The 25,907-nt window shown below is 46.2% G+C and overlaps 1 protein-coding gene across 1 annotated transcript in view; it reads left to right on the top strand.

Moving 5' to 3' along the window:
• bsna (bassoon presynaptic cytomatrix protein a) overlaps window positions 1-22,432 on the top strand; it is an 86,475-nt gene extending 64,043 nt beyond the window's left edge. Inside the window, 7 exon segments of the mRNA XM_076277230.1 lie at window positions 5,485-5,973; window positions 6,934-13,629; window positions 14,855-17,246; window positions 17,851-18,644; window positions 20,477-20,570; window positions 21,797-21,964; window positions 22,392-22,432. Of these exon segments, the coding sequence (XP_076133345.1) occupies window positions 5,485-5,973; window positions 6,934-13,629; window positions 14,855-17,246; window positions 17,851-18,644; window positions 20,477-20,570; window positions 21,797-21,964; window positions 22,392-22,432 (10,674 nt within the window).
• Window positions 22,433-25,907: the final 3,475 nt, after the last annotated feature.

Raw genomic sequence — 25,907 nt, 5'->3', positions numbered from 1 at the left:
CGTTTGATTGATACATGAGGGCCAGTGTCTCCAATACACACAGATATTTGAAAAAAGGGGGATGGAAGGGAAAAATAGTGCCGAAATGATGCGTCTCCTTTGTTTAATTCTAATTTACTTTCTTAATCTTATTGTAGCATAGTCTGTTTAATGTTCTCTTTGTTTTAGCTGCCATTATCTCCTTCTTTCCTGAACATTTATTTTCCTTTACCCCATCACCTATTCCCTCTCACATTCCCCCTCTTCCTCACCATTTTCCTTAGGTCAGCAGCAGGTCCCCTCCCCCTTCTCTCTCTTTTCTCTCTCTCTCTCTCTCTCTCAATCCATTTTGAGCTGTTCTTTACCGCCTTGTGGGGGGATGATGAAGAAGTGTGACAGAGCAGAACGGTGCCTCTGTGTGTGTGTGTGTGTGTGTGTGTGTGTGTGTACTGTGTGTGTGTGTGTGTGTGTGTGTGTGTGTGTGTGTGTAAGAAAGGGAGACAGAGAGAGAGAAAGAGAGAAAGAGAAAGAGAGTGTGACTGCATGCTGGGGACTGGGTTGATTATATATACTGGTTGAAGGGCTTATGTTCACTTTACTATTTATAAATGGTGGTGTGCAGTGTTGCAGTTCTTAAAGCCCCCTTTACTAGAGTGTAGTCTCCCTGTCCTTCCCTCTCACTCTCTCACAGTGTGTGTGTGTGTGTGTGTGTGTGTGTGTGTGTGTGTGTGTGTGTGTGTGTGTGTGTGTGTGTGTTAGTGTGTGAGACAGAGAGAGAGAGTGGGAGAAAGCGAGAGATTGGAGGTGTTGCCTTACAAGTGAAAGAGAAAATGAGTCAGATCTAGCGTGAGTGGTGGTTGTGCTCATCAGTGGCCTGGAAATCTATCATTTACAGCTCCACCTTTCTCCCTCTCTCTCTGTCTCCCTCCCTCCCTCCCTCCCTCCATCTCTCTCTCTCTCTCTCTCTCTCTCTCTCTCTCTCTCTCTCTCTCTCTCTCTCTCTCTCTCTGTAGGTCTAGCTCTCTTAGCCCCTCTCTCACAGTCTGTGTGCTGCCACCTACTGTATCAGTTGGACTGTGGCAATGCACCTGTCTGAAATGCTTCACATATTGCTTGTTGTTGTTGTTTATATACTATACTGCTGCACACTTACAACCATCGCTCAATACTGTAGACTAATAACTACAAAACATTGTGAATGTTAGAATGGTCACTCATCCCTATGGTGGAAAGCCCTGTGATCCGCCTGGAGAGAGTAGTACTGGAATCACCGATACTCCTAAAGTTGCTCCTATGAACAGTGTTCACAGTCATTTTCTCATGCCCCCACTGGGATGTATAAAAAGTGAAGCCACACAGTCCTATACTTTAAATAGTGAATTTGCAACCCCAGTGGCAAAGTAATGAGTCGGAACAGAACGCCTCTGCATTTTTCATTGAATTCACCAGTCAGGATCCAATTACAGAACTAAGCTGGTGTAAAGCGTGAAAATCAGGCTTGACCCTCAGGTGTAATTAATTTGCTTTGCCTGTAAATAGCCATGTGCAAAGCTGCTGGAATAATATTCATCAGGGGGCCTCAACCTCTGAAAGTAGTGTTGACAAACCTAATGATGATGAATTTGCGTGTTTGTAGGGAATTTGTGCCTTTTGCTCAGTAGAGGAAGATTGTACCTTGCACCCACAGATAATATGAACTTTTTCCAATTAAATGAGAGTGCCTGGTAATGCTTAATTCAGTTCACCGCAGTCATAATTTCTCACCGGTCTGATATCTGTACTGAAAGTCGTCAATGCATCTCTTAGTAATCACTGTTCTGTCTGTCAAGCTTGTGGGGATTTGGAAAAAAAATCCAGTTCCAGAATGTTCCCTCTTTCTCCGTTAGGAGTCAGCCGCCCACTATCCGTAACCTAGTGTTAAGAGTATACACAGGTAGCGGGGCGCTGTAGCACAACAGGCCACAGCGCCTATACCATGTACGGGTCCAAGTGCCCACAGGAACCCATGTTCGAATCTGACCTGCGGTCATTTCCCACCCCATCTCTCTCTCTTACTTCCTGTCACACTTCACAGTCCTGTAAGAATAAAGGCAAAAAAGGCCAATATATATATATATATATATATACTGTATAAAGCGTACACACAGGTTACATACAGTACCATCACTAAATCGGTCTAAAACTCATCACTTAAACAAAATAAAACCAGAAAATACATACCTGTATGTCCATATAACAATAGTAAAGATCTATCCAATGATCATACCTATCACAGCCATTGGTCTTGGTCAATCATTAGTCGCTAATGTCTGTTAAAAAAAGACTGCAGAATATTATCTGTGTGCCCTGGTTAAAGGCACTTTATGAGTTTTTTTTGCTGTAACAGGCAGAGGCTCTCTATTGTGTTGGTTAGCCAAGATCAACATCAGACTAGTTAGAGGAAGCTGTAGTCAAGAACTGTTGTGATTACAAACGCTATTTTTCAAACCTAGTGTAGAGTCTTATAGTTATGGAATCATAGTGGTGCGATAGAAATTAATTGGATACACTCTGCAAAGATGATACTGAATGTTTTCAAACTGTGCTCTCCTCCTGCATTCTAATGGACCCACTAGTGGTTAGTAATCAGAACAGCAAAACTGCTTAAAGCACCTCATGCAAAACCTATTAAATTGCAAAAACCATCAAGCCATCATCACCGAGGATAGCCGCTCTGCTGTTCCCAAACAGCTCTCATTTTCCCCAGGAGAAACTATCGCGCTCTGAGCTCAGTTTATTGCAATGTGCTGGTGAGGTGGTGGACATTGGGGCAGCAGATGTTTCATTGTCATGCAGCAGAGACATCGCCGATCCCTGTTCATTTAACCTCCCGCTGTGCTGTAACATATTAATTCAAAACTGGTCTTGAGGAATCACATGGAGGGCTATTGACCAATAAACAAGCCAAGCAGTCTGATTTTCCCTTGTGTGGTAGCCTAAAATGAATCAGCTTTGAAATGTCTTTGCTTAACCCAATGTGATCCCTAAACATTCTAACATAAGATTCCGTTCCACAACAATTCAAGGTTCTAAAATTCTATGTTGAATTCAATGAACCCAGATATTCTTTATAATGTTCATTTTACAACATTCCCATCACACTGGTGTGATGGTACACCTTTAAGTGTTAATATTGTGATAATGCTATGACACATAGGAGGCCAGAGACATGGGCTAACCTCTGTCCTGCCACTTCAAATATCATGTCATATTATATATCACCATATGTGTTATATGGTGTGATCATGTGTTCATCTGTGCCCAAAGGGCCTGAAAGATATCTTAGAAAAGTCACCCTTAGTTTAAAGGAGAATTCTGGCTACAGTGCTACACTCTGGGGGAGCCCCCATATTCATACCCCGAGAGTGTAGCACTGTAGCTGCCCGGGAGCTCTAGCTGCTGGCTGCAGCAACTCGAGCTTGGTAGAACCGATTGGTTTTGTTTGTTTTCGTACCGACAGTAGTGGGTGACCTCGGGAAACAGAGATCTATGTGAAAAAAATCACCATTCTCCTTTAAAGCTATTAATAGCAAATATAGTGTCTGGTACAAATTGGGGAGAAAGTACAAAGGAGACCAAAAGCAGTCAGTGTGCTGGCCTTAGTGTTTGAAAATCAAATCTAATTTCAAGATTGTGATAGAGCATTGAAGCATTGATGATTATCCAGGCAAAGACGCTATAGACACAAAAATGATTTTATCTGCTTCTTGTGTCAAGTTTGACTCTAGTCTCTCTCTGCTAAGAGCCAGAAAGACCTGGAAAAACTTTCCCATTAATTGAAACTCATTAACTCTCATTAACTGATTCCCTCAATGCCCTCAATCCCCATGGTTGGAGGCATTTTTATGTGATGTCATCAGGCATGGCTATGTCAAATGCAATGCAAAATGTAACTGTAAACTTCCAGCATAATATGTGCAACTGGAATGTCTTCTTATGCATCACATTCATCCAATCTAATGCAGAAAAAACTTCTACTTGTATGTAGCTGTTGACTACATACTTCAACTTTGAACTTAGCTTTAACTTCTCAACATCTTTTGTTAAAGTATTATTCATATATCTGTGCAGTTGTCCTACAAAGAGCACACTTCTATTTTTATTTCTACATATAGGTGTATAAATTGGTAGGGTCACCCAGGCTTACACTGTTTTACTTCCTCACGGTGAGAGAGAGAGTGAGCATATGGTACATTATTTATGTGGAGTGTTTTCTTTTTTATGACAGGGTCTTTATTACCACACTGTTGCCTGCCACCCAGTGCTTTTGAGGCTTAGATAATAGAACATTAGCACATTAGCATTAGCACAGAAATGGCCCCTCATCATCTTAATGGTTGGCTTTACATTTCAGCACTACATACAGTATTTAGTCTCAGTCTCTCTCTCTCTCTCTCTCTCTCTCTCTCTCTCTCTCTCTCTCACACACACACACACACACACACACACACACACACACACACACACACTGTCTTTAATATTCTGCTCATTTCTCATTCCACATCTTTTCTTTTTTACACTAATGTACATTGGCACATATTAAAAAGGGTCACTCCCTGACCAGTGGATGTTTGAGTCATTCTTAGTCACACTCCTGACATTAGCACTGGCGACATTAAGTTCCATCATGGAATTGGATTGCAAACTCTACTTAGAGTCAATTTGCTGAGCAGTCACATACCCCTGCAATCCATTGCTCTCATGTGTTTGAGGTATTTCTGGAAGGTGGAACGGGCACAGTGTCAGTTATCGGAAGTGTCCCATGGATGTTGAGGTTAAATGGTTATGAAAGGTGGTTGTTGGACAAAATTAGGTCTTGTGGGTATAAGAGGCTTATGGTGGCTAGGTGGCGCATAGGTACAGGTTGTGTATATGCAGATGCCCCAGATGTGTGCCCTGTAATGCCCAGGCTACTAGCTATTCCACGGAGAGAGGCTTTCCCTGGGCTGCGAATGCCAAAAGCCTAAATCTGTCCTGTTGCTTCCTCTGCTGTTTCACTTCACTCATCCGCCTCAACCATTCTCTCTGTATACCTCTTTGTACCCCCAACACCCTCATTGCCATGGTCCAATTTTACAAATTTAAGTAGAGATGATCAACACCCCCCCCTCCAACACATTCAATGCTTTGTTTTGGTCAGAGTCCGATTTTACACTTACAATTATGAATATGTTTCATTCTCTTGGGATTGAGATTTTAACCTTATGAGACACCCTTATTATTTGCTGTTTTCTAGTATCTCAACCAGAGATACTGTATATTTGGCAAACATATTTGACATCTTGTGAAAGTGCAACTTGACTGAAATACACTGAAATGGAATTATCATATCCAAGCAGTTCATAATGTAGAACTCACAATATGCCAAGCCTTTAATGAAATTAGTTAGCATGTAAATTGTTTCTGTCAGCCTATTTGTTAAGTTAACCATTGCCTAACAGGCCTGTTCTGGTCTTCTTTTTGCAGAAAAAAGAATGGCTCTGCCTGAACTGTCAAACACAGCGGCTAATGTCAGGCGGGCTCGGAGACATGCCTCTTCCTGTTCCCCAGCCGTCTCCCAAGCACCAACCAATGGGATCGCCTCGACACCAAGCACCGGCCAGTCAGCAGCCAGCTCAGCAGCCGCCCTCTCAGAAAGTGTCCAATCAGCAGCAGGACAGAAAGGCAATGCCATCACAGCAGAAAGCTCCCTTGGCTCAGGGGAGCGGTCCCTTCGCCCCAACGGCTGCTAAGGCACCTGGGGATGCAAAAGCTCCTGTACAGACCACTACCCCCAGCGAGACGCAGAAACAGCAGAAGAATTTGGAGAAGGATATCACCACCTCCAAAACGGAGAAGGAATCCGAGTCCAAGGACTCTAAGCCTGCTCTTAAGAAGGGAATACAAGAGCAAACACCAACCATTACTCCAGCTAAAGATGAGAAGAGGGAATCTCAAAAGTCAAGATATTATGAGGTGAGACATAATTTGGTCATAATTCCCTCTTGCATGAAATTAAGATAGACAGCTGAAAAGACTGCTGAATGATTAAAGATGGGGACTGATATGTCTGAAATGTAAGTGGGTAGAATCTGTCAAGTTAACCGAGTTAATCCAAACTGTAATGTTTTGCATTTTTAATACATTCAAGATTTTAGAAAGGAGTATAATATTATATGCATATAACTCACAAGTTCACCCACTGTATTTTAACATCAAAACTCACTTGCACTTAAAGTTGAAATCTTTATAGTAGAGGAGAATAACTGCCTTTGTTAAAACCCCGCTCTACTCTGGTTTCAGTTGGTGACTTGTGGGATTTATGCTCAGGAAGACAGTGCTGAGGAAGCGATAGTGATAGATTTACACTTAGAGAGAGGAGGAAAGACAGAAGTAGGTGGCAGTGGAAGAAGACAGTAATGTCTTTTTTGCCGCCTCATTTCATTTGAGCTGTCAGTCTTTGAGACAGTCAGAGAGCAGAAGCTGCATGAATATGCAGGGACTCCATAGCCGATGTGGCCATAAAATAACTCTTAAGTGTATGCAAACACTCAAATGAGCTTTACTAACTCTGAACACTATGACGTCTGGAGAGTATAAATGATAAAGTAGATATATTCATGGAATGCCTTGAGTGTAGAAAAGGCTAGCCATCTTTTACTTTGCAAGTCTAATCAAGGTGGTGTGGGCGGTGGTAGCCTAGTGGTTAAGGAGCTGGACTAGCATGAAGCAGCCTGAAAAGTTGTGGGTTCTATCCCTGGCTTCCACCGTTGTGCCCTTGAGCAATGCACTTAACCTTAAGTTGCTCCGAGTCCGAGGACAGTGGCCCTTGTAAAATAATTGACCTATGTAAGTCGCTTTGATAGAAGCGTCTGCTAAATGAATACATGTAAATGGTTTTTGTAAATTTTTTGTTCTGTTTTTTTCCTTTAGGAGGCGAACAAAACAAACAGCACCCATGACCTCTCCAGGAGTCCCCAGAGCCTGAGTGACACTGGGTACTCCTCAGACGGCATCTCGAGCTCGCACAGCGAGATCACCGGCCTTATCCAGGAGGAGGAGATGAAGCTAAGTGAGAGAGGCCTGACCGGCTGCCACACTCCTCCCAGCCCCTCCGAGATCACCAAGCTGGAGAGCTCTATGAGACCACTGCTGGAGTCCAAGGTGAAAGACCAGGAGAAGGACAGGGAGCATGAGCGTGGCAGAGGTCGGCATCATTCCCGAGACGCGGGACATCGGCCACATTCGCTTTCGGTCAGTCCTGAGGCTTACGACTCAGACGAAGAGTTGGAGGACATCATGGAGGAAGAGGAAGATCTGGCCGACTGGGAGGCCAAACGAGAGCTTCGCGCCATGGCTGCCGCAGGAGAGGAGAGTGGTCACAAAAAGAAACCAGATCCCTCTGAAATGACCGATGAGGAGTATATGAGGAGGCAGATTATGGAGATGAGTGCGGATGAGGATAACGAAGAGGAAGAGGAGGAAATGGAGGAGGAGGAAGAGGAAGACGAGGGATATGGATACCAAAAATCGAAAAAGACACACAAGCACACCAGCGAATCAGGGAAAGAGAAACGGCGCCTCACACATCACTCAAGCAGCTTCGAGGAAGAAACCAAATCCAGTGACGTGAAAAAAGGCTATGCTGAGGAAGGAGAGGAGGACTTGATGGCCTCACAAGGTGGTCTGCGCCGATTTAAGACCATAGAGTTAAACAACACAAACAGCTACACCCGAGACATCGAACTGAGCAATGAGAATGACCTAAGCCTGGACAGAGAACCCGAGCTTGAGATGGAAAGCCTCACAGGCTCCCCAGAGGAGCGTTCAAGAGGAGAGTACTCCTCCACTTTACCACCCACCACCTCCAGCTACACCTCTGGCACCTCGCCCACTTCCATCTCCTCGATGGAGGACGACAGCGACAGCAGCCCCAGCCGTAGGCAGAGGCTGGAAGAGGCCAAGCAGCAGAGGAAGGCCCGTCACCGCTCTCACGGCCCACTGCTGCCCACCATCGAGGACTCTTCGGAGGAGGACGAGCTGAGAGAGGAAGAGGAGCTCCTCAGGGAGCAGGAGAAGATGCGGGAGGTAGAGCAGCAGAGGATACGCAGCACGGCCCGAAAGACCAAACGAGACAAGGAGGAATTGAGGGCTCAGAGGCGGAGGGAGAGGTCCAAGACTCCTCCCAGTAACCTGTCTCCCATTGAAGATGCCTCCCCCACAGAGGAGCTGAGACAGGCTGCTGAAATGGAGGAATTGCACCGATCCTCCTGCTCAGAGTACTCTCCCTCTATTGACTCGGAGGCTGAGGGCTATGAGGTATCATCCAAGCTCTACAAGTCCGGCAGTGAGTACAACCTTCCAACATTTATGTCTCTGTACTCTCCCACTGAAAAGCCTGAAACGACCTCCTCTACCACAACCACGACTACCTCAGTGAGTGGCAAGCCTTTAAAGAGTGCCGAAGAGGTCTATGAAGAAATGATGAGGAAAGCAGAGATGTTGCAAAAGCAACAGAAGCAGCAGCAGCAGCAACCGCAGCAGCAGTCTCGCTCAGGGCAGCAGTACAACACAAGCGCCTTTCAACAGGAGGGCATAAGAAATGGACAGCAGTATGAGGATGAGTATGAATATGTCGATCAAGATGAAACTGAGTATGACAATGAGGAGAGTGGGGATATCTATGAAGAGATTCGTCAGACCTCCCAGAACATCACAAAAGAGTTGGATGAACAAGGGGATATTGAGGGGACCTATCCTGACAAGCAACTCCTAGATACAGGCTCAGCTTTTGCCAAACTGCTGGAGCAAAGTAATGCCCTTTTGACCCCTGGCACTAGCCCCACTCAACTCTCAGCCCCTGTTTCATTTGCTGAAACTGGGAGGGGCATTCCTGACGTACGTGTGACTCAGCATTTTTCAAAAGATGCTCAAAAAGACAGGCTCAAAGGTCAAGCCGGTAAAAATGGCATAACTCCTGTAGCTGCGGCCACTACGATAGCAGCCTACGGTGTATACGCTAGAGATGCCGTAACAGTCTCCCACACCAGTGTCAGTCACACAGTGACCTCAACACAGTCTAATTTGTATGGCCGCCAAACTGGCAGCACTGCCACAACTACTACCACAGTCTCAAACGTCTCCAGCAAAATAGCAGAGATGACTCAGGCATACAGTCAAAGAGACAGCTCAGGAAGGAGGGTGGCTGAGAGCAGAGGAGTACAAATGAAAGACAGTTCAACCTCATCAGAAACCACAATGGAGCCTCGTACAACCAAAGTGTACTCTTATTACAAAAGTTCCAGTCCTCCACTCTCCCCAACTACATCGCCAACACACAGCCCAACACACCACAGTAGGAGGACAGCGGAATTTTCAACCCAGACATTCAGTTCTGCGCAAGCAGGGGGTTCCCCTACCTCTCCGGTGATAGCTCAGGGGACCCAGACACCCCACAGGTCAGCGTCTCCTCGTCTTTTCAGACAACAGTCCTCGCAAGAGGCTCCAATGGATTATGAGCCCACAAGTCCATCTAGGCCAGTGACTGTCAACACTGCCACTTCTCCTCTCTCCTCACCCACAAGATTCAGTCGTCAGTCTACTTTCGATTCCTACTCCCCACCCATGAGCCCTCCAGACACACCACCTCATCAGCAGTCACCTTCCCATGGTCTCTACAGGACCCGCCGTGTTGAGAAAGTCAGTGTTGGCACAAGCATGGTCACAACTGCAAGTACATACACTCGTGGGTCTCTCTCTATGGAAAACATATCACTCTGCAGAATATCTACTGTTCCGGGCACATCCAGAGTGGAACAAGGTCAAATGATTCTTGGTGGGAGTGTAGTAGACCTGAGGACTCCATTAAAGCCAACTCCAATTATCATGACAGACCAGGGGATGGACTTAACTTCATTAGCCACAGACTCACGAAAGTTCTCAGGCAGTGCAGAGGGCAGCCCTATTCGGCACTCAACAATTGTCCAGCCACTGATCATGAACCTCAATGCTCAGGAGCAACCACATATGATGGCTTCGACACCTACGACTGTGAGTGTCACAGTGGCAGCATCCATGTTCATTTCTCAACACAAGCAACCTGTTATATATGGCGATCCTCTCCAGAACAGAATGGATCTGGGTCAGGGTATGGTAGCTGTGTGCCTGGCTCCATCAAAGCCTGTTCAGATCGACCCAACAATTCCAAAGATTGATGCAAAGCTTGAGGACTTGAGCCTTCAGCAGGAGCAGCTCCGTAAGCAGCAGCAAAAGCTTCAACAGCAACAGCAGATACTGGAACACCAGCTTCAGCAGCATCACCAACTGCAGCAAACTGGTTCATTTTCAAGATTCAACCTGAGCGGTCAAACCCCAGTGCTAAAGAAAGACCTGGTGGTGAGCCAAACCAGCAGTGCCCAACCTGTTGTCAGTGCCATATCACCTGCTGGTGAGATGTACAGTGCTGGGGCGCCCATTGAGATGCCACCTGCGCAAGGTATAGTGAACCTGGCCACTACCAAACCTCATGCAGTGATGGTACAGATGGATGGTATATCACAAGGAGGTCCAGTTTCCCAGCTTATTAGGCCAGAAGAGGGTCAGGATATTGTAGATCTGACTGGCCAGATTAAAGCAGAAAATCAAGTAGCCTGCTGTGATGTTGTTTACAATTTACCCTTTGGTGGCAGTTGTGTTGGAGGTCCGTTCTCCCAAAAGCCAAATGCAGAGGAAGCACCTGGTGGCAGTGAGCCCCCACGCCCACCATCTGCACCTCCACAACTTTACCAACCAATTGAGACCGGTGTAGATGCCCTGAATTATCAGGATATAGCTATGAAATCCTATACACTGCCCTTCCCTAGTCGGCTACAACCATCTATGTCCGACACTAACCTAGCTGATGCAGGACTATCGTCCTTCCATTCAAAGCTTGACCCACACCTTCAAGCATCTGGAGAATATGCTGTGGATCTCAGTTCAATGAAAAATCCCTATGAACGAGGTCAGATGGGCTTTGGACTCCAGTATGGTTCTTATACTGATTTACGACATGGAGGAGATGTGACAGTTCCTCCTCTACCTATAAGAAGATACAACTCTCTGTCTAACATTAGTGCAGACTATGGATACTCTGCTCGAGATCTAGCAAATTTCCAGGAGTCTAATCTTGCTCAATATAGTGCAACTACTGCTCGGGAGATAAGCCGTATGTGTGCAGCCTTGAATTCAATGGACCGCTTTGGCAGCAACCCTGATCTTGCAGCGCAATTTGGTACTGGAAGAGGAAGTATTCCACCAGGTAGAATGGGTCTGCCACAAGGTCTGGCAGGACTCAGGCCCAATCTAATGTATGGTCCAGATGGAAAGCCTCTCTCTCACAGTCAAGCATTAACCAATCTCATTAATGCCAGACAAGCAAGTCTTAGAGCAATGTACCCATCTGCCATAAGATCTGCTGACGGTATGACTTTCTCCACAATCAACACTCCCATTGCCTCCACCGTACCAATCACAACACAGCCAGCCTCTGTGCTAAGGCCATTGCTCAGAGGTGTTTACAGGCCATACCCCACACAAAACATGACCCCAGTGCCTCTGGCCAGCCTCACTAGAATGCCTGTGATGACTCCAAGGATACCCATGTCTGGACAGGGCCCATGCCGTTTCCCAGCACCCAGCCAATTCCCAACAACCACCGCTGCTGCAGTCAGTGAGCCACCTCCAATGACCATGGTTCAAGATGCTCCAATGTACCTTGGGAAGTCTCCTGTGAGCTCTGCAGTATCCGGGACTATCACTGCTCCCGTATCATCTGGTGCACTAGGTGCCCAGCCCACATCAATGCTAGGACCAACACCCATTGTTGTGCCAACAAACCAACCACAAGAGCAGCCTATGAATCTGACACAGCCTCACCAGCACACACAGACACAACCATCAGGGCAAGCCCCTACTCAGCCTCAAGCACCAACCCAACCTCAGCCTCCCATGGCTCATGCCTACCCACCAACTCATGGTCAGCCACCAAGCCAATCCCAGTCTCAGCCACCTCCAGCAACCCCACCTGCTGCCACCACCACCAGTGATGCGTCTGCAACAGCACCAAAAGACCCAGAAGAAGAGAGGCTTCAGCGACAACAGGAACATTTGCTTCAACTTGAGAGAGAGTGTGTGGAGCTGGAAAAGCTACGTCAGCTTCGTCTGCAGGAGGAGCTTGAAAGGGAGCGAGTTGAGCTACAACGGCAACGTGAGAAGGAGCAGATGTTGGTACACCAGGAGATCCAGGAGCTGCAGACCATCAAGCAGCAGGTCATACATCAGCAGCAGGCCGAGAGAGAAAAGCAGCTCGTCTTGCAGAAGGAGCAGCTTGCCCAGCAGAAAGCACAACTTGACCAGATACAGTCTTTACAGCAACAACTGCAGCAGCAGCTCGAAGAACAAAAGAGACAGAAAACCGCCGCTGCAGCAGCCGTGGCCACAGCCAATGTCATTTGCGATCAAACAGGCAGAATTATTCAACATGAACTGGTCCCAGAAATGCCATACATTGATTCTCAGCTGGCCTCTAGGTCTTTGCCCAACTCTGCATCAGAGATGTGTTTGCGTGAGGAGCAGGAAACCAGGTCTATGAGGAAACAGAGGTCCATGCCTCGTCTCCAGGACGGAGATGGAAGAGAGCCGATGTTCCCTCTGACACGAAGAATTGTGGACAGCAGTGTGCAAACAGATGAAGAGGATGGCGAGGAGAGGTACCTTATGTCCAGAAGGAGACGTACCAGGCGTAGCGTTGACTGCAGTGTCCAGACAGACGATGATGAGGACAAGGCAGAGTGGGAGCAACCAGTCAGACGCCGGCGGTCCCGCCATTCCCGCCACTCCGAGTCTGGGGCTGATGCCAAGACTGACTCCGCAACTGCCACCACCTCCACAGCTGCCAAGGTGTCCTCATCCAGCATAGCCATTCAAACCATCCGAGACTGTTCTAGTCAAACAGACAAAGAGCAGTTGGGAAGAGTCTCCCCTGCCATTCAAGTGACTGTGCCTGACCCAAATAAAGTTGAAATTGTCCACTACATCTCTGGCCCTGAGAGGACACAGAAAGGCCAGAGCTTAGCTTGCCAAACAGACACCGAGGCCCAGTCGCAGGGAGTGGTTGTACCACAGATCAGTGTGGCGACCACCATCAGTCCCTACTCCACAAGTGTCCAGCTTGTTGGTTCGTCAGATTCCCTCTCTTCTCGTCAGCAGGCATCCAAGTTTGAGCGGCGAAAGCCAGATCCATTAGAGATCAGCTACCAGCAGCAGCACCATCTGCACAATGAATCTCTGTCTAACCTGATCCGGCAGCCACCCAAGTCTCCTCAGGTCTTGTACTCGCCAGTATCCCCGCTTGCGTCTCCTCATCGCCTAATTGAGACATCATTCGCATCCAGTGAAAGGCTGAATAAGGCTCACGTCACTCCACAGCAGAAATCCTATACTGCAGAGTCACCCCAGAGGCACTCCACTCTGCCTCGACCAATGAAGAATGTCCAGAGGTCTATGTCAGACCCCAAACCTCTCAGCCCAACCACAGATGACCATGCAAAGGCCAGGTTATACCTCTCTCAACAACAGGCACTCCAAAGTCAGGTAGGCATTAAGGTTATTTTTCTAACATTTGCATACAGCATTAATATCTCCAGTAATGCTTTCATTGTGGAACAACTTTAAATGATTTTCAATAGTTCAATAAAGCCTGCTATATAACTGGGAAAGCTGCAGCTGTGCTCCCTGTATTAAATTGTGGTATTTTGTCTATTGCTGTATAGTATTTGATGTAGACTGTTTAGTCCTACTTGAGTCGCTGTTGGTATCATAACTAAATGCTTATTTTACTATCTGCTGTTGTGGATTTACTTTACTTTATTGATCTATCAATTATTAATTGTATCCCCTAAAATGCATTCAAAATTACTACTGTCTAATAGTCACCCAGTTTTTCCTTCTGAATATTTAATATTCTGACCCAGCCTTTCACTCTTCCCAGTGGAAGTACACATTTAATCAAAATTAGGAAATAATTAATTAATTTCAGACATTTATTCCTATTGGAGTCTTGCAGTAGCACTGTTGTTGCCTATTGACCTAAAACTTAGAAAAAGCAGTTTTGTGCCATTTGGGTTTTCTCAAAAGATTAATCTAGTTCAGTCTAAAAAAAATCTATCTCCTTCTTAGCTTTATTGCATGCCTTATTTACCTCCATTGTAAGATAATCAAACTCTGCAGTAAAGATTTCTTTCGTAGCACTGACATCTTTTGGGCTGGAGTCATTATCCAGCCAGCAGACATTTCCTGTTGAGCATATCAGACAGGGCAAATGCTTGACTCTGTTTGAAATAAATCAATTAAAATGAAGGTTCAGAGCCAGAATGGTGGTAAGAGGGCTCACAGTGCATGTCACTTTTGGAGAGAGTCATTACCCACAGGTAATTGTATTGGAAATCATAGCAACCTGTCATGTAAGGAGTGAGTCAATGGGCTCTTGGTTCTGTAATTTGTATGACACAACTATAGACCTGATTTTTACATGACATTTACTTTCTCGAAATTAGATGATTTCATTGCAAAAATGTTTTGTTTATAATCATATTTGTTTCTATGTCATATAGACAATATATTCTATAACAGTATTCTATACCTATATTTCAGTTCAATTTATATAATTAATTAACAACAGTAGGATGTATACCATCGTCAGATATGTGAACTGCTTTCCATCGCGATGTGCCAGTGTGAACTTGTGTTTTTCTGATGCCCTGTTTTGCATGCTGTGCTGACCCCACCTCCACTCTCCCTGGCCTTTGTGCCCCTGCAGCTGGCTGCCCTGCAGCAGAGCTCCCTCCTGAGGAAGGTGAAGCGCACCCTGCCCAGCCCCCCGCCCGACGAGACCCAGCTGTCGATGGTCACCCCTGCCCTGCCCCAGATGTATATGCCCTCGGTGCCCTCTCTGAAGGCTGGCCGCAGCCCTGGTCTGATTGCCAAGGCCAGCCTGCTGAAGGACCTGACCCACGAGCTGAAGGCGGTGGAGCAGGAGTCTACCAAGCTCCGCAAGCAGCAGGCAGAGCTGGAGGAGGAGGAGAAGGAGATTGACGCCAAGCTCCGCTACCTGGAGCAGGGCATCCATCAGCGCAAAGAGACTCTGGTGAAGGAGAGAGAGAGGCGGGAGCTGGCGTACCTGCGCTGCATGGGCGATGCACGAGACTACATGTCAGACTCTGAGCTCAACAACCTGCGGTTGGCAGCGGCTGCGGTGTCGTACGAGAGCAACGGCCTGCTGACGAGACCAAGCACGGCGCCCCTCAGCCAGTTTTCCAGTGAGCTGAGTACCGCCGCCCAGTACCCTCCTACTTCATCATTCGTCTCCTACCAGTTCCCCCAGAGCCAGCCAGCTCCCACCCCACAGCCCACAACCCCTTTCCAATCCACTGGATACAACCAGCCTCCCTACCCCAGTGTCTCCCAGGCCCAGGCTCTCCCTCAACCTACCCCTCTGCAGACCCATCATCCTCCCCCATCATACCAGACTCCAGGGACCTTCCCCTCACAAACCTATCCACCAGGCCAACCTCCTTACCCAACTGAACACAGTGTGCAGCAACCACCACAGCCAGGACATCCCGGGTTCCAGCAGCCTCCACCCCCTGGTGGTCAACCTCCTTACCCAACCCACACTACGCCATACCCGAGCCAGGCACCACCCTACCCGGTCAGCCAGGCAAGCACTTACCAACCTCAGGCTGACATCCTCACTGTGCACCAGAGGCCCCGACAGACCTCATTGGCTGATTTGGAGCACAAGATGCCCACTAATTATGAGGTCATAAGCAACCCAACAGTTGTTGTAACAACCACTGCTCAAGACACCTCTTACTCTCAGACAGGTATGGCCCCCTCTTATGGACAGTATGCAACAACCATGGCAAGCAGTTATGGTCCATACTCCACTGCTGTTTCCAGCACTTACGGAGGCTACCCCACGACCACAGCAAGCTCTTATGGGCAGTACACTACAACTGCGGCTAGCTCTTATGGCCAGTACACGACCACTATCGCTAACACTTATGGCTACACCACAACTACAGCCAGTTCCTATGGACAGTACACAACTACAATGTCTAGTGCATATGGCCAGGCGTCTGACCGACTACACTCGGTCGACAGCTCTTCCACCTATGCCAGTGATGGTCTGTATGGTTCCTCTAACCTGGATCAAAACGGTGCTAAGAGCTATTTGGTGATCGATGACATCAGCGAGCTGACGAAGGAGGGCATGGGCACAACCGCTGACCCGCACCGCACCGAGGGTCACGGGCGCTACGGGGGCGACGCCGTCCACACACGAGGAGGGAGCTCCTACGGCCGACCAGAGGACGGGCAGCAGGAAGACCTGTACGACCATCACCAAGGCAGGGGTAAGAGCACCGGCGGCTACCATCCGCGAGGGGCAGATATGTACGGCCGGGTAGTGGGCAGCGGTAGCATGGGTGGGGGATCGTCCTATTACTATGACGACTACAAGCACTCGTCAACGACAAGTTCACGTGCCGCCCAGAGGCAATCGTCCAAGAGTTTGGCTCCAGCTGTAATGTCCACCAAGAGGAGCAAGCACCGAAAGCAAGGCATGGAGCAGAAGATCTCCAAGTTCTCGCCCATCGAAGAGGCCCGCGACGTGGAGGCTGACCTGGCCTCCTACACCATGAGTACGGCTGCAACCAGTGGCTACGGTTCCGGCTCCCGTTCCCGAAAGCTCCAGGATGAGTTCGCTTACGGGCTTGGGCGCAAGGCCGTCTACGACCCTCAGAGGGGCTACTACGAGGAAGACGAGCGACTGTACAGCCAAGGCAGGTCCCGCTCCACCGGTTACGTACCGGTAATGGACAAGGTCACAACCAGGGACTCAGGCTATCGGAGCAGATCGTACGAGCGGGACTACTATGAGAGGTCGTATCGGAGTGGCTACGGTGGCCACAGTGGGCGTCCCACCTTGCGCTCACAGTACTCAGAGGAGGAGAGTCCACTCAGCCCTATGGGGAAACCCATGGGTGGACGTGGCTACGTTGGGCCAGATCCTTACAATCCATACGGCTCCAGCCACTCCCTGCCAGACGTGCAGGACCACATAAGAGACTTGCCCAGGACGCACGTCTACAAATCTGACGATATGTACATTATAGACGATTATCATTGTGCTGTGTCAGACAGTGAAGGTAATTGGGCATTGAGTGCCAAAGTCACTGCCTACTCTAAAACGTCCCCCACCCACCAAGAGCGAGAGAGATAGTGGCAGGAGTAAAAAGAGTTTTAAATGACAGTGCATGTCCGTGTTGCGTCTCCAGGCGTTTTAGCAGCTCTCGTCAGAACGGAGTGTCTGAGCTGTGGCCGGCACAGAAACAGCATGAACCGTCGTCTTGTGTCGTGCTCTTCCTTTTTTTTCCCCTTTCTCTTACTTTTGCATGTTTTCAAGGTGCATCACTTTCATTATTATCATTTTTCATATCATTGGATGTACATATTTGTTTGTGTTTGAATGTTTATGCATCAACTGAATATGAATGCTGTATATGTGAAATCAATTGTGATGTGATATACATGTATCTCATGTATTTTTGTGTGTATATGTTGTATTTCTATGATTTTATATTTCGTGTTGTTTTCTCTGCGTTTCTGTGTGGTATGCATGGTCTTTAAGTTTGGTCTCTTTTTTCTGTTTCTTTTCTTCCTCTGTCCTTTGATTTTGCATGGCCTCAGGCAGCATGCCTTTGTCACCAACGGATCTGGAGATTGACTGTGATCTGCTTTTGGTTTCTAAAGCCTACCACTTGGGCCAGGAGGAAACGGACTGGTTCGAGAAGCCACGCGACGTCCGTGGCTCCCGTCACTATGGCAGCAGTGGCCACTCCTCGGGGAGGCGGAGCCACGTCAAACACACATACCACGACTACGACGAGCCGCCGGAGGAGGATCTGTGGCCGCAGGACGAATACGGCCACACCCGCTCCCACTCCTCGTCTCGGGAGCACCGTCACCACGGCACCGGGAGCTCAAGCCGCCACTCATCCTCCCGCCACGGCGACGAACAACGATCCTCTCGGTCTTCCCGCTCCTCCAAGGACCCGTCCATGCGCCACGACTCCCGTTCCGTGTCCTCGTCTTCGGGCAAGAGGGGCGACTCGCGCTCCCAGAGCTACCACTCCGCCGACTACACGCGCGACCCCTCGGGCCACCACCACTCGGGCCAGCGCTCCAGCAGGCAGTCGTCCCACCACCAGGGATCTTCCAGCAGGAAGCAGCAGCAGGACCTCCAGGGCCAGCCATCCTCCAGGCAGCCCGGCTCATCTGGGTCCAGGACGCCTGGAGGGCCTGCGGGGCAAGGTAGGCAGCCTGGGTCGGCACTGCCACCGGACGCGCAGCAGGGCCAGCGGGCGCAGCTTCAGCAGCAGCCCCAGACGTCGGCGGCCAGGCCGGGCCAGCAGCTGCCTGTAGGGGGCGTTGCAGCACAGCAGCAGCCAACCCAGGCACAGCAACTCCAGGCCAAGCCGGGTCAAATGGGTCAAATGGGTCAGATGGGCCCAGTGGCAGGAGCAGCACAGACACCTGCTGCTATGGTAAGTCATCTAGTCATCTCTGACATATCTCCAGAATTTCTGCTCTCCTTATTTCCCTACACTCAGATCTGCACAATAGTTTGAATTAAAAAAAAAAAAACTATTGCACAGATCTGATTGTGCAGATTTTCCATTTTTACTGTTTCATGATTTTAAACTTCAGCACCTCAGCTACCAGATGAGCGTTGTTTTTGTCTCTTTTTGTTCCTTATTTCCCCTGGCATTTCCATGAAAGACATAAGAATTTGTATATTTCTGAAATTACATTTACAAATTTAGTCGCAAAGCAAAATTAGCTTCAACTAAAACCAAATAATTCAGAAATGAGTGGTGTTTGTTTTCAGTGAATTATTTTTGTTGTGGGCATAACATGTTTAGGAAGCACTCTGTGCTAAGCTAGGCTAGCCTCTCCTCCCTGCACCTTAGCTCTGTTGTTTCAGATAAGTGTTATATTACCTCAATCTTTTCACCACAACTTGTCCTCATTCCTCCGAGCCCATCTTCCAGACACTGCATTTCTCTTAAATGGCTCGCCTTCACATTTGATAAAAATCTGCTCCTCCATTTCCTCCACATTTTCTCTCTGTTACACACACTTAAAGAGACGCACACACATTGATGCACAGTTATTGACACACATACACACATACACACACACACACACACACACACACACAGAAACACACACAAACAGATACACACAAACAGATACACATAGATATTCCCCGATAAGGCCCAGAGCATGGCTTTTTTCTGTTTATTTAAAATTTGGAGAGATCCTGTTAGCAAGGCTTATCTCTCTCATTGCTATTAGCCAACAGTTCTCAGATAGTGCAGTGTAACTGCTTTTCCCCTGTCTTCCTAGTATGTGCGTGGGAGAGAAAGAGAGAGAGACAGAGGGAGAGAGAGAGAGAGAGAGAGAGAGAGAGAGAGACTGTGCCAGAGCTGCTTGCCACAGCCAATCTAATCACATTTAGTTTTTTTTTTAATTCTGTAAAACATTGTGTCCATGTCGGTAGATTAACTATATGGCTGTGCACCACAGTACTGCTGCACTGTATTAATACATTGTCAGGTATTGGAGTCTGTAGTCATTATTTCCAGTCAAAGGGAAATTAATTAATTAAAATTAAAAGAAAAACCTGAACAAAAATTTATTGGAAACAATGAGGAAATAAGTTCAGTGGCATACAGCTGATGATTCATGATTCTTTTAAACTGCCGCACTGCTTAGTTTGAATAGAGCTAGTGATTGGATGCATTGATCTGCAACTGCTGAATGAAAAGGGGGAATCAATAGGACTTATTGCCTTCCCCTAAGCGACACACTGAATGCTAGATTGGGATATACGATCATGCGGCAGCAGGCCACATGTCAAACGACCCTTGTCTGGTTCCCTTCTGAGGCACTGCATACGCCAAGTGGAACTTAGTGAGATTGCACACACTCAAGTCGCCTTTCAGAAAACGAACACGATCCTCTGTTGAATCCAAGTAAAGGTTTTCACCTATCTCATTGTCAATACTCAATACTAGGTCTGTGATTAATGTCTTCTCCCCACACTGCTTAGTGCCCATGACACCTTTAATCCAAATGAAAGCTGCAATGTTTATGCTTATACCATTCTCTAACAATCAATGTCAGTATTAGTCAGATATTTGAAGACACTTTTATTTACTATTTTGATGGATACTAAAGTATTTATATCTAACTGTACCACCTTTTGAAGGTGTCTCTGTTGGTAATATATGTATGTATATATTTGTCTTACCAATTTTTTTCAGAATCATTGAGTATGCTATGTCTCAATCTTCCTCTTGTGTTTTGGTAGGCTGATCCCAAACCTGCATCGACCACCGCGATTGGAGCAAAAGCTGCGACAGCCCAGCCTGCCAAAGCCGCTCAGCCACCGCTCACGGGGATAGGCAAGTCTCCTCTGTGCATACACAAACCTCACACACACACACACACACACACACACACACACACACACACACACACACACACACACACACACACACACACACACACACACACACACACACATACACCCACACCCACACCCACACACTACTGCCACCAATCATTTCAACTAACATTGCTTCCACTTGTACAGAATACCTTTTACTGTTCTGCCGCGTGCCGCATGCTCTGCCTCTCCTTCACACACACACACACACACACACACACACACACACACACACACACACACACACACACACACACACACACACACACACACACACACACACACACACACACAGACACACATACACACACACAAACACACACACACGGACTCTCAGTACAGTGCTTTCCCTTGGATGGGATTGCGTAAGGTATCAGGGCTTTCCTGTTTAATCTGGGGATTAGAGTCAGAAAATTCACTTGAGAGACAGCGAATAATCTGCAACCAGGAAATGCATGGAAGCAGTTCATTGCTACATCACTGATCCCGCAAGTGTTTGTGTGTGTGTGTGGGGGTGTAAATGTGAATGTGTGTATATGGAGAGATAGTATGTGTGTGTGTGTGTGTGTGTGTGTGTGTGTGTGTGTGTGTGTGTGTGTGTGTGTGTGCGTGCGTGCATGCATGTGTATGCATGTGTGTGTGTGAATGGGCGTGAATGCGTGCATGCCTATAATGTTCGCAAGTGTGATGATGCTGCAATCATGATCTCCCACAATTCACAAGGCATATTTTTAGCTCTATTCTGGCTGGCAGTAATGGCAGGCATAATCGCTACATTTGCACATTTGACACACTGCAGTGGAATGGTAAGGATCGAGCCAGTATGCTATGCAACAGTGTCAGTCAAGCATCATCCAAAGGAGCAAGCCCAGAAGGTTTCTCAATCACCCTCGTTGTTAGAATAGCTATATTGCCCCTCCAAACACATGTTTTACAGCTAATAGGTTTTATCAGCATTTTCATAATAATAATAATGATACCTTTTATTTGTAAGAAGACACTTAGCATTCTCAAGGAATCTCAAAGTGCTACAGGATAAAAATGACATTAAAAATAGTAAAAGAAAGAAAAACACATATCATAAAACCATCAATTCATTTCTATGTTGGAGTTGTGTTGAATGTACAATGCATGCCTGCTATCTCAATTTCCTGACGAATCCTGTATCCTCTTCCTGCTCAGGTTCCAAGGCTGGCATTGGTGGCATGGGTGGTATCGGTGGCATTGGGTCGAAGGCAGGTGGCATAGGCAGCGCAGCAGCAGGGCAGCCTGGTGCAGAGGGAGAGAGCTTGCTGTCTAAGGTCCTGCCATTAGGAGGTGCCGCTGAGCAGGCCGGAAAGCTGGGCGAGGGTGAGGAGAGGAAACCTAGTACATTCAGTGCTTCTACAGTGCACATGAACCTTCAAATACTCAATTCATCACATGATATTAAATAGACATTACAGAGCACACTAGTTGTTTAGTGATCATTTAGGTTCTATGCGGTAGATTGTGAGTAAACTTGTTTATGCTGAAGCTTTATAGAGTTTTGAATGGCAGAGTTTCCTTGTTAATGTTCTGATATGATATGGTCATTAACCCTTAATCTGATCTTCTGTTAGAATGTTCAAAACTCCCCTGCTGAAGGGTTAAGCTTTCTCATTTCCTCCTCTCTCTTTCTTTCTCTCTCTCTCTCTCTCTCTCTCTCTCTGCATGTGTCAATCATATGTTTCTATTTGTGTGTCACTCATGTCTTCTCTTCATTTCTTTTTCCCATGAACCCATTCATATCCAACAGCCATCTCTGGATTTGGCAAGAAATTCACTTCCTTCTTCTGAAGTGCGTCTACAGAGGCAAGTAATTATTTCAGAGGAAACACACACATTTGTGAAGTGGTATAAATGAGACATGAACTGTACAAGGTAATGGATGACTGAAAATGAGTCCTGTCAAAAGTTTAATTTACTGTTATTTACATGATTGATTTACTGTAATTTACATGATTGATTTTTTTTATAGTTTTAAAATCCTTTTCTGTAGGAGACCAGGTTACTCTTAAAGCCTTCTGGATAATTTCAGGGGGGTAATGGAGTGTGTTTGTGTGTGTGGGCTGGTGTTTTTTTCAGGTGTGTACTGTGTGTGTGTGTGTGTGTGTGTGTGTGTGTGTGTGTGCGCATGCATGCGTGTGCATACTTCTGCTTACTTCTCTGTGTCTCATAATGGCTTTCTTGTTTGTTTGTTTGTTCTCAGGATTAAAATGGAGTTTTGGAGAAGAAGGCTTTGTACTGGAAAAACCATTGAAGTTCCCCTTCTATGTTTTAATTTAAGCAAGTGTGAAAGAGAATGTGTGAGATCGAGAGGGAGAGAGGACATCTGAGTGCACTGGTGAGAATCAACTCTGCATTGAATTCTTTCGCACAAACATACGGGCATTTGTGGGTGATTCTGGGCGTTTTTTGGGCGGTAACCAGATACGCCATGCTGTTGGAGGTGCTAACAAATGCTGCATCGCCATTGATATCACATAGAAAAGAGGTGGCTCAAGGGTTATAAAAGTATTTTATCATGTTTATTTGTATAATGAAAGCACCGTTTTTATAGCCATCCATGTGTGTTCACTTCCGGCTCCTTTGCTATCATTTTGGTAACTATAACGGGCTATTTGACGTCTTTAGAACACTAAACATATCGGAGGTGCCTAATGTTGAGTTACTCCAACCAAAACTCCGATATTGTTTGCTCCTCCAATTTGTCTGTGACGTAAGCATGTGTGAAAGAATTGCTTGAATAGTCATGGGAACATTTTTGAGACTGCACTTTTTAATATTTTATCCTGTACTGTATAATAAAGTAATGCACTGGAATGAATTTGACACTAATCATGAATATAAATGGAACAAGAAATTACCATTTCATTGAGTGATTTGCATGTTCAGTCCTTCTTAGGGTATCTTTATTGAAAGAGTACAATGAGGCAAAGGCTATTAGTATTTGGTGTTTTTTTAACACAGGGTGTGATATTTCATGTAAAGTGATATAGCCTATCATGAAATATCACAACATTTTGTGGGGCCTAATTTAGCACATAGGGTTTGCTACACTATGCAGTACTTGTGCTGGCCTATCCCATTGGTAGTCTTTCAATATGAGACATGTGTGTACAGTAGGGCCTCTCTTTTACTCTACACTGCAGCCTAATGATTCATTCTACTTGTCCTTCACCCATCATAAATATTTTGCCATATTGTTTTGCATACCAGTGCTATGCTAACTGCTAACTGCATTAAATCTTTACTGATGCCCAAACGGCAGAGTGTTATTTAGATGTTTTATCCCCTCCGTCAAGTCAAGTTTATTTATGTAGCACATTTCATACACAGGGGTCATTCAATGTGCTTTACATAAACAAAAGCAAACAGTAATAGTGAATAAAAACATAAAATGGCAATAGTTAAAAATAGTTCTTTTGTTTTTTTTGTTTTTTTTGTAGTAACTGTGTGATTGGTACACACTGACTGCTGTCGCTTGCTATCCGTTTTTTAGCCAACCAGGACCGGAAGCACAGGATTCCTCACACTCCAGGCCTACGGAGTAGAGAGGTCAGACCGCCTCCCCCTGGCAGACCAGACAGTAAGGAACATCACTAACAAACCGGAAAAAAAACTGAAGCTGGTGACAGGATACATACTACAAAACTGTTTGTTTCGGTTGCTCACAAGTTATGTTAAGCTCAATATCCTATCCTAAGTCTAATGTATGTATGCTCTATATGTAACGGTAGACATTGGGCTCTGTAACTGCAGTGAGTAAACTTCATGACACATTAAAAGGTGATGGCACTCACAATTCTTTTTAAACTTTTTTAATTTAAAAAAGCTTAAAAAAGAACTGTGAGTGCTATCCTTTATTCATACAGTAATTTCCTGTGTATTAGCCGCATTGTGTATAAGCCGCAGGACAGTGTTTTATGCAGGTTAAAAGAAACAAACCCATATTAATACCATATTAACCTCATAGCTGAAGAAAATTTTACAAAATCAATGTATAAGCCGCATCTAATAGTTGGGAAATTACGGTAAAGTTTAGATTGACACTCAGGAGGATTTAGCACCTAGTTGAACCTATACTAAGGTGTTGAGCATGTTAGTCTGTTTGTTTTACATTTAAATTAAGAGATGACTCATATGGGTTTTTAGCCTCCTTTAGCATGCCTGCCTCCTAATCCAAGGTGGTGAGTGTTTATGAGTTCATGCCCGCGGGGCTGGACAGCACAGTCATCACAACACAGGTTACAACTACAATGTGGAATTTGAGTATGCTAAGATGTACCATATGTACTTCAGAAGCTGAGTATCTTAAGGATGTAGACTCCCCAACTCACATTCAACTTATATACATGAAGGGTAATCAATCAGGTTATTGCTTAGGAGGTTTTACAGCCAAACACATCTGGTGATAGCATGTAATTGTGCTTTTAGCCATCTCCAAATGTGTCTCCAATCTGATAGATGATCCCTCTGATTAACCCTGGGGGGGATCACGTTTCACGCGGTATGCGCTGCACTCGCTGCTAGGTTGCTCTTGGTTGATTTTCTAAGATTTTTGTTGTGCTTGCCGCCGGGCTCAGCGCAAAATACCTATGATATTTCAGTGCGCCGCAGTCAAAGTTCAACATGATTGAACTTTCAACACGACACGCGCAAGAGCAGCAAAGTGGCAAAATGCCGCTTGCACTGCGCTTTGCTCGGCGCAGCGGCAGGCCAGGTCTTGCACGCTTGCAAGCCATTGAAAATAATGGGTTTCATAGCGCAGCACTGCCGTTTGTGCATGCAATGTGATCCCCCTTGACTCTGGCTCTGCTTATTTTATTTCTGATCATGAAGACATAGTGACAGTGATTTAAGGATGCTGATATTCTAGTGCAACGCCATGTTCTCCTCAGCAGTAAACAAGTACAGTTTTATGACCTGCTCTTAGGGTTGTAAGTCACCCTCGAGTAGACAGAAAAGAGGCTGTTGTAAATTCTGAATAATATAATATAATATACACTTGAATGATTTAAATGTCTCCATAATGTAGGCTACGAAAAACAATATTAGAGGTTGCTGTGCAAAACAGCAGGAACAAGAATTGTTCTTATGTACTCTAACACACCAAAGTGCACAAGCAAATGGTCCAGATATCAACACACACACACACACACACACACACACACACACACACACACACACACACACACACAGTTAGAAGAAGTTGATGCGATACACAACACATCATGTGAATATTGTAATGGATACTCCCCCACCCATCCAG

This window comes from Alosa pseudoharengus, unplaced genomic scaffold (assembly GCF_046254945.1).
Source record: "Alosa pseudoharengus isolate Yale_2024_CS ecotype anadromous, Long Island Sound unplaced genomic scaffold, YU_APseudo_1.1 YU_APseudo_1.1_scf_9, whole genome shotgun sequence".
Taxonomy (NCBI): Eukaryota; Metazoa; Chordata; class Actinopteri; order Clupeiformes; family Clupeidae; genus Alosa; species Alosa pseudoharengus.
Note: the sequence above shows the minus strand (reverse complement) of the source record. Positions and strands in the feature narration are given on the sequence as shown.